This window comes from Aplysia californica, unplaced genomic scaffold (genome assembly GCF_000002075.1).
Source record: "Aplysia californica isolate F4 #8 unplaced genomic scaffold, AplCal3.0 scaffold00419, whole genome shotgun sequence".
Classification (NCBI taxonomy): domain Eukaryota; kingdom Metazoa; phylum Mollusca; class Gastropoda; order Aplysiida; family Aplysiidae; genus Aplysia; species Aplysia californica.
The window spans coordinates 234,044-243,102 of record NW_004797689.1 but is presented as its reverse complement, the minus strand read 5'-3'; the positions used below and the strand labels follow the sequence as shown (position 1 = coordinate 243,102).

At 38.6% G+C, this 9,059-nt stretch overlaps 1 protein-coding gene across 1 annotated transcript in view; it reads right to left on the bottom strand.

Moving 5' to 3' along the window:
• LOC101860757 (cleavage and polyadenylation specificity factor subunit 2) overlaps positions 1–9,058 on the bottom strand; it is a gene marked incomplete at its 3' end in the record, with an annotated part of 149,649 nt that extends 140,591 nt beyond the window's left edge. The window contains 9 exon segments of the mRNA XM_035971333.1: positions 1,588–1,710; positions 2,201–2,299; positions 2,823–2,911; positions 3,630–3,745; positions 4,123–4,252; positions 4,744–4,849; positions 5,139–5,298; positions 6,286–6,475; positions 8,962–9,058. Of these exon segments, the coding sequence (XP_035827226.1) occupies positions 1,588–1,710; positions 2,201–2,299; positions 2,823–2,911; positions 3,630–3,745; positions 4,123–4,252; positions 4,744–4,849; positions 5,139–5,298; positions 6,286–6,434 (972 nt within the window).
• Between the last annotated feature and the right edge of the window lies 1 nt (position 9,059).

Here is a 9,059-nt window from a genome sequence, read left to right as displayed (position 1 = left end):
GGGGGGGGTAATTTTAGTAAGATTGTCAAGGCACTTGCAACATAAATAGGCCATATTTAAGGGCCAAAGATTAGAGGTGTAACTAGAGAGTAATGTGCACTTAAAGGAGAGAAGAGGACGATAGATTTTTAATAGGATAGAAGGAGCAAACCATATCAGTGAACCCACCAACCACCCACAAACACAGAGAGATAGAGAGGGAGACAGAGAGACAGAGGGGGGGAGGGAGGGAGAGAGAGAGAGAGAGAGAGAGAGAGAGAGAGAGAGAGAGAGAAAGAGAACGCGACAGATTAAAAGAGAGATCAATTACTGTTTGAGATAACAGTTCAGCACCAAGGCAAATCAAGTCCGTACAAAAAATAATAACGATCATGGACAGCAAATAAGAAAAAAAATACCAGAGTGAATCTCTCTCTCCTTCTCTCTCTTTCGAGAGATTTGAATTACCAGCCTGGTTTTTCGGGAGATGTCTCAGAGTCAATGAATGCAAAGATGAGGAATAGGTTTGATTTTTCCTTCCCGGTGGGAGGCTGAAGGGACATAACTCAAAAATACTAAATGTATACTCGATTACCTCTCCTAATTGCTGCTCGAATACCTGACAATTTATTTAGCTCTTTCAAAGACAAGCATGTGTGCTCGTGTCTGAACGTGAGTGCGTGTGTAGTACATACCTGTCAGCATGGAGGCAATTATGTGCCCACGCCCAAAGAAATCATGTAAATTGTACGTTTCTGAGGGTGCTAGCATGTGAATATAAGGTGACACAACCCCAGTGGGCAGGCCAATGTGTAATTAACCACTGCAACTCACACAAGCAAACACATTATTGTAATTACTGAGGTAAGCAAAATACTAGTCATCAGCCAATGAGTCAATGTACTACTGCAGGCGCGATAAAACGATATCAAGATATAAAAACAAAAATGTAATTGGGTCACCAGGCACAAATAATCTGGTCACAGCACATTTCTTTTCATTGATAATTTTGTCCTGAGTCTGACTAAATGTACCAGCTAAAACAAAGAAAGTAGAAGAAGGATCATGGAGCTCATATCAACTGTAAAGACTCAAGAGGAAGACTTGACAGACTTGCATGGAAAACACAATAAAATTGTGCATTTGTAAAGCACAACATGGGTTTCACACAATGGAAGCAGCAACAGTAGCCCCTGCATTCAGGAAAGTCTATAACAAATTGGAATAACACATAAAAGTGAGCCACTTAAGCGACACATTTTGCCACTTTCCGATTCACAACAAAGGCATTTTCATTATTTTATTTATTCCCTTCAGGACCACATAGATTTAAACAGGCTGGACAAAAAGGAGATTGGACAGAACTTAATTAACTGAAGTTATTCACAAAGTTCTCAATCTCACTGTTTACAGCATTAAAGCCTGAAATAGAATGGGGACATCACTGACAAGACACTGGGAATGGGAACAAGATTTCATGAATGTCTTCTTTCAGAAACAGTGGCATGAGAACCCTGTATCAAACAATACCACAGTTCACTAGTCAGACCTTTGGGCCTACAAAAATTTCAGAATGATGTGCACTCTCTAAAAGCAAACAAAACTGACCTTAGGCTCAGGGACACGGGCGAGTTCTGCCAGGTTGTGACAGAGCCGGACATGCTTCAGCTGGAAAGGGTTGTTCCTGTGGTCCTCAAACGACCTCATCACTTTGTCACTCATCCACTCAACCTGCACACATGAGACAAGGTTTTGGGGGTAATTTAAAAACTTGGAGCATCACTTTCATTCCTTAAAATGGTTAAAACCACTGTAAAAGATAGATAACCCTACAGTGAAGGAAATCCTTTTATGGTTTTATTTTACCACTCTCTTAGAACAAAATTAGGTACATGTTAAGGTAAGATCTCTCACTCAACAAGGAAATAAGACTAGAAAAGCAACTGACTCTCCAAACAGTAGGCCATTGTACTTATAAACAGTGACTCAACCCATACGAAGACATAATATTTTTAACTTGTAATGATGGCTGGGGAAAAACAAGAGAAACAGACCAATACAGAAACAACAACAAAATTCCATAAAATTTCAAATTTTAATTAATCAAATTAACCTTTATCATCTTCATTAAGTACCAAAATAAATAACTATGGTATTTTCCTAGCCACTGCACATCTTCAATTCTTTATCAGCGCACACAGAGAGTGGAAAAAGTATTCACCTGAGATTTTGCAAACTCCACTACATTAAAGCTGACATTGTTTAATAGTGCCAGAGAATATGCAGTCAACCCAGACTCTGAACTTCTCCACATCTGATCCTGAAAGCAAACACCAAGATGAAGAGATAGAAATTTCTTGTTTAAGTTGGACATGTATATCTCACAAGACAATAGCATTGTGGCATAGAACTCAAAACAATATACAACCGTAAAGGTGTACTTCACTTATAACATAAAACTGCAAAGAGCTGCTCTCATAAACAGAAAAGTCTATGAAGCCTACAAGAATTATTTTATGCACATTTTAATTTTCACAATGGATATCTTGAAACGCGTTCAAGTCTCAAAGTAAAGCACATAACATTTTGCATTAAGTTTATTTAGCATTTTTTTAAACTGCCTTAAAATAGGAGAATAACAAAATAAAACATAAACTATGTATGCTTTATTAGACACTGTGACTCGTGTGCAATAATAAAGCATGTTACGACATCATTTGATTCCAAAGTGGGAAAGTCATTTTATTGATTCTCCATCTCTCTACTAGGAGAAACGTACCCTATATATCTCAAATTAGCCCTTGCAGTCACCATATTTGCTTAAAATTACAAGCAGAACTTACCATCAGCTGTGCCAGTTCCAGCATGCGACCTGCTGTATCCACTGCCACTAGAACATTCCCATCATTTCTCATTGTCTGCAGAATGGTGGCTGAAAACAAGAATAGAAGAGATCAACCTTCCATTTCATTGTAGGCCTGCACTTTGGCGACATTTTCTTGTAACTCAGCACAAAAGTAATGTTCTCTTTTAGATATCAATCATACTTGTAGATGACTTTCTAGGCAGTGAATTTTCAAAATGTAGTGGTACTGTGTGTATGTGTGTGTGTGTGAGAGAGAGAGAGAGAGAGAGAGAGAGAGAGAGAGAGAGAGAGAGGGAGAGAGAGAGAGAGAGAGAGAGAGAGTGAGAGAGGGAGCGAAAGAGAGAGAGAGAGAGAAAGAGGAGAGACAGACAGACAGACAAACAGACAGACAGATAGAGAATTTATATGAAAATCAGCATTATGTCTAACAACATAACGAATGGACACTGAACAATAAAATGAGCTTTCGTCCACTGCAGTTTTGGGTGTTCTAACAATTGACTTTTCTCCACAGACATTTCAAAATCTTCACAACAAACAAATGAGACTGACTGTTCATCATTGTTCGGGCAAAGAAAGCAAACTGACACAATAATAATCAATTAGTGCAAGAAAATAAAAGTAAGATACATAGTCAGATAAAAGTGTGAAAGACAAAAAGTAGGAACAACCAGAGGTGCCCTCCAATCACCGACAGCAAGAAGAGAAAAATAATAAGTCAAACACAAACAAATTTAGTCGGTATTCACACTGGAATGTTAAAAAAAATAAAAGTAACGCATACTCATCAACTGTTCATCTCTCTGTCTTCGACTAGGTTGGTTGTAAAGTGAGTTGAAGGAATCTGTGATGAGGACAGACGGGCGGCTAATGGTGTCCAGGTGACACCCATTCAAGTGCCTGAAAACAAGTGGGGGAGGAGGGGGGGGGGAGACACAATCAAGTTGAAGCTTTGATATCTATTGAGTACAACACAAAACAAATTGGGATATATCAAAAGGGAAATGTATCCTGTAAAAAAAAAACCAAAGAAAGAAAGGAAGAGGTAACATTGAATACCTCAGAATAAAACCTCTTAGAGAGTGAATACATTTTAATATTTTTTGTAAAACTCTTACTTACAACCTTATGAACATAAAGAATAAAAGTTCAATTTCTGAGCAAAAGAAAAACAAAAGCCCTAACTTTAACTAAAGATACATACTGAAAGCAATCAAGAACAGGAGGTACTGAAGTGAAAGATATGAATCCAAAAACAGAGACATGCTTACTGTTACCTTTCTTTTTTATGATTGTAATCCACTGCATAAATGATTTCCTCCTCCCCATCTTTCACAATTTTCCAGATGGTACCACCAATCATATGTCCAGCTGGGAGAGGAGTAATCTGTAGACCATGTCCTTTACCTGGAATTGAAAAAAAAACACTCAAAAAAACAATGTTGGCAGGGCCTTTCAGCTCAGGGAAATAATGCGAAAGGTGAGTTATTGAAACATAAGCAAAAAATCAAACAGAGCAACATGACAGGAACAAAATTTTTTTTTTTTATATATATATATACACAAAGATACACAGAAAAATAATAAGTCTACTGAAAGACAATAATCAGCAAAATAAACTTTCGCGCCTAAAACCTAACTGTTTCCTCTTGTTTTTCTTCAGTTTGGGTTTTATAGTCCACATCATTATTTCCTGAAAGGACATTACACTTTCTCAAAGCCTCTATATGCATTATTATCACTGAAAAAACCAATAACAGCTGCGGAAATAAAGGAACACAGAGTGATAAAAAAAAAAACTACTTTAAGAGCTACTATGACAAAACATAATGGACTGAGAGGTTAGGCAGCAGAAGCTCAAAGAATGAATAAAAAAAATTTTTTAAAGAAGAAAGTACCTTTTAGTGTGATAACCTGGGAATATTCCAGCTGTTCTATTTTGTCAAAAGCCACATCCACATCATCCAGCGTGAACTTGTCAAAGTCTTGACTGTTGTGACGAGACTAATGAAATGAATAATGAATAATTCTGAAGGACCATACCATATAAATCCAATTAATTGTACAAAACTAAAGGATCAGCACTGAGACAATTTTAATAGATACAGTACACCCTTTAAAAATTTTCTCCAAAAATTCTCAATATTTCTCTTAACCAAAATTGAGAAAAAGAATTTCATTTTCCAGTTTCCCCCTTGATGTACTAGCAGAAAATAAAAGTTATTCTTTTTTAAATGGACACACACAATAGTTTCAAAAAAGCATTTAAGTGCAAAGAAAAAAGTCCACAAACCTGATAGAGGTCATACATGAACATTTGTCCCATTTTATAAACCGGCACAGTGGCATAAATGGGACAGTTGAGATGGCCCTTTCCCACAAGATAAGGTAGAGCTCCCAAGTGAAGATGATCTGGGTAGCTCAGGAGCACAGCATCTACTTGATGACTCACCCTAGAAAAAGGAATACTCATTAGTTTGTTCCAGCAAATGCAATGGTCATTACGAAATAATACAAATGATGACATCAGTGTCTTAAGAGATGTCCTGCATAAAGAGTGTTATTTGTGCAATGCTTTACATCTTTAAACATGCAGTCTTACACAAAGATTTTGGACTTGGTGGTGCATTCACAAATTTGTTGTCAAACATAACTACTAAATCTATAGCTGTTGTTTTAGAAAATCACTTTCTCATTTCCAACAACAAGAAGACCAGTCCTATCAAATTATGAAACTGAAGACTATAACAGGTTACATGAAATTATTTCAGTCTTAATGTCATTTAACCATGGTTCATTGAACATCACCCAGGTCTTGACTTTGCATATTTTGTCATACTTTGAGCTATTAAATGTAAGGCATTGAGGTGAAATCAGACGCTCGTCAAAATAATGAAATCAAAGAAACCTGCATTTTACGGCCAGTTTGGCAATTATTATCAATTTTTTTGTGGTTTTTTGGCTAAACAGTTTTTACGCCCATTTAAAAACATATCTCTGTGTGGATTTTACTGAAAAACGATTACAAGCACAGAAAATGTAAATTTCCAGTTTCCTTGGACACTCAAGCTTTGGAAGTCTCCAAACTTTGGCAGCCAATTTCTCAATAATCCTACATCTGGAATCAGGCGACCAAAAGGATAAATGAAAAACCTGCAATGACTCCAGAACCATGCCACAAGAATAATTCTCAAAAAATGTATATGAGAAAACATAACATCAATGCTGTTACAGCTACATTGGCTCCCTGTTAAAGCCTGTATTTATTACAAAGTTGCAGTAATGTGCTTTAAATTAAAGTATTAAAAAGATCTGGCATCATAATATCTATCCTTACCCGTCCATCAGAAATTTTATTAGAGTAATTAGAAGTGTTGAAAAATTAAAATTAAACACAATTCACACAATTTTTTCTTGTTTTCTACGTCTCTACTACTGACCTCCGCAGATCTTGAACAAAATCCATACTGAAATCCTCATCCCATCCGCAATCAAGAAGAAATCGAAACTCATCAACTTGCAGTAGGTAGCAAGGTGGGGATTCATCTCTTGCCCCAGAGAGCGCATGAAGTTTGATGATAGAAGTCATGATGAACTAACTAGATCTATGACTATGACAACATAATACAGCTGAAAAAGAAGCAGAGAAAAACATAAACATTTCTTTAGTCTTACTGGTAAAATATTTGAAGAGGTTAGCCGCAATTAATGACGCTAGACGGTTTGCCGAAGTATGGCTAGAATGGCAGGCTAGCCATACTTAATGACGGCTAGACGAGCTATACTTAAGGATGGCAAGATCTACACTGGCTGGCTATTTGAATTTATTTGAAAGGATCGTTGTATTTGCTGAATCATTGATAGAAATACAGTCGAACCTGCCTTAACGGAAACCTGTGTAAAACGGAAACCTGTCTTAAAGGAATCTCCCCGCTCCCCCCTTGATATATTCCTCTTTAATTACCTGTATAAAACGGAAACCTGTCCAACGTGGAAACGGAAAAAAAAATCTGCTCCCTTCCGAGGGTTTCACCTGTCTAAGACGGAAAATGCTTTGCCCGCTCAGCCCTGATATGAAACAAATCTCGCAAGTTTGGTTCCGCCGGCTCTAAACTTAACGCTATGGCCATGCCGCTGGGCGAGGAAGGAGAGTAGGGGTGCAATTTGGGGGTAGATGTTACCCCATCATGTGAGTCCTAAGCGATGCAGATAGTCAGTGTAGTGAGGGTGTGAAATTTCACGACTGCCTGTGAGAGTGCTCGAGTAGCGAGCCACCCCAGAAACTTTCCTGGGTAGCCAGAAGCCAGAGGTAGGAAAGTAGATTGACCAATGCCTGTCGCCCTGATCGTATAGCCAGCCGAGAAAAAAGTTCCTCGAATCGTTGTTACAATGATGGCAGTGAGGGGTTGCATTAGTGGGTGGGGCTAAGGGTGGAAGCAAAGGAGATGTTCAAATGTTTCTGGTTTTAATAGGTCAGACAGTGGTCCTATGAAAAGCAAGCACTGGTGGTAACTGGATAAGTAAGACTGACGCAGGTCATTATCAGACAGGATAGCAAAGTAACTAAGAGGTGTGAAGTTCTGACCACTCCTAGCCGATCGGACAAGCGATCCTTGATCCCACCGACTGGGCTTTTGAACCCCCACCCCCCTGAATTCCCCTGTCTAAGACGCAATTTTTTTCTGGCTCCCTTGCGATTCCGTCTTACACTGGTTCGACTCTACTGGCTAATGTGGTAGGGTTCACTTAGCTCAGCCCACCTACATGGCCACTTTTGTCCTTTGCAATCACTTCTGTTTCTTATGTAAACAAACAGGAAGGCAATTTCCAAAGAGCCCAATCATTTTTTACTTTGTTTTTGTCAATTTGATCGTCCACACCGATAGACAGTATTCAGAAAGGGAGTGTATACAGACCCGGTAACCGGGAACAAAATCACAAAGTATGCAGACCCGGTAGGGGAACTCGTCTTTTGTGATTTCTGAAAGTTTCAGCGCCCTCTTGGCTCAGGGTAGACCATAGAGATGTACCCTCCCTAGGCTCTTCTAGATCATGGCCTAGGTCTAGATCTAGGCAGACAGACATAAATCATTGATCTAGTTTCGAGGCTAGCCTAGATCTAGATCTAAATGAAGATTGCGGATGTCTTTTCGAAGAACGATCGTTTTTCCTCCGTTTTGGTGTTGGAGGAATCACAATTTGAAGAAAAGAGCAATGTCATTATAATTTCAATCGAGCAGTCACCCTCTCTATTTCTCTGCCACCCCCACCCCCTCTCTCTCTCTCCTCTGTCTGTGTATCGCTCGCATTCTCTTTTTCTTTGTTAGATTAGTCTCTGTCTTTCTTTCTCCCCACCTATTTCCCATTCTACCTTTCTCTTGTTCCCTCCTGCCAACGGGGGCATGTCATATACATTTTGCTAGCACTTACCCCTGCTCTCTCTCTTTCTCTTTCTCGGTCTCTCTCTCTCACACACACTACCAGGTCTGGGCGCTGAAACTTTCCGAAGTCACAAAAGAGTTCCCCTACCGGGTCTGTATACTTTGTGACTTTGTTCCTGGTTACCGGGTCTGTATACACTTCGATTCAGAAATTAGGAAAAACACATCTAGAGTCTAGCCAACGTTGGCAGTCTCACCCAGGGTGAGAGGTCGATTGTATTTTTATTCTTACCATTCTCACCCGGGGTGAAAATAGCCACACAAAAAATAGACTAAACTTCCTAAATTGACTGTCCCCTAAACTCAAAACTAGTTCATTAAGTAAGGCCTACTGACGACTATATTAGATTCTAGATCTAGAATATCTAGATCTAAATCTAGATCTAGATGTAGACTGACTTCTGACTGACTACTCTGAATCCTACTACAAGATCAAGACGTCTATCATTCTCTAAACTAAAACTGTCTAGAATCTAGATTCTAAATCTAAACTAAAACAAACTCAGAGTGAGTGATGTGATCTCTGAGGAATTTGAATATCTGTTTATCCATGAACTCTATAACATCAAAACTCTCAAATTCCCAATTACAAAAGTAAGGCTAGGCCTATTCCTCGAAGAATATTCCTCAAACGCAATTATTCGCGTTCAAATGGAGAATGTAAAGAATACGAACCCACAAATTGTAAACAGTGCCTCAATCATGGGCGCTGACATTTTATTCAATGAACCAATCAAGTTGTAGGTTACTTATAAGCCAATCAAATATCAGTT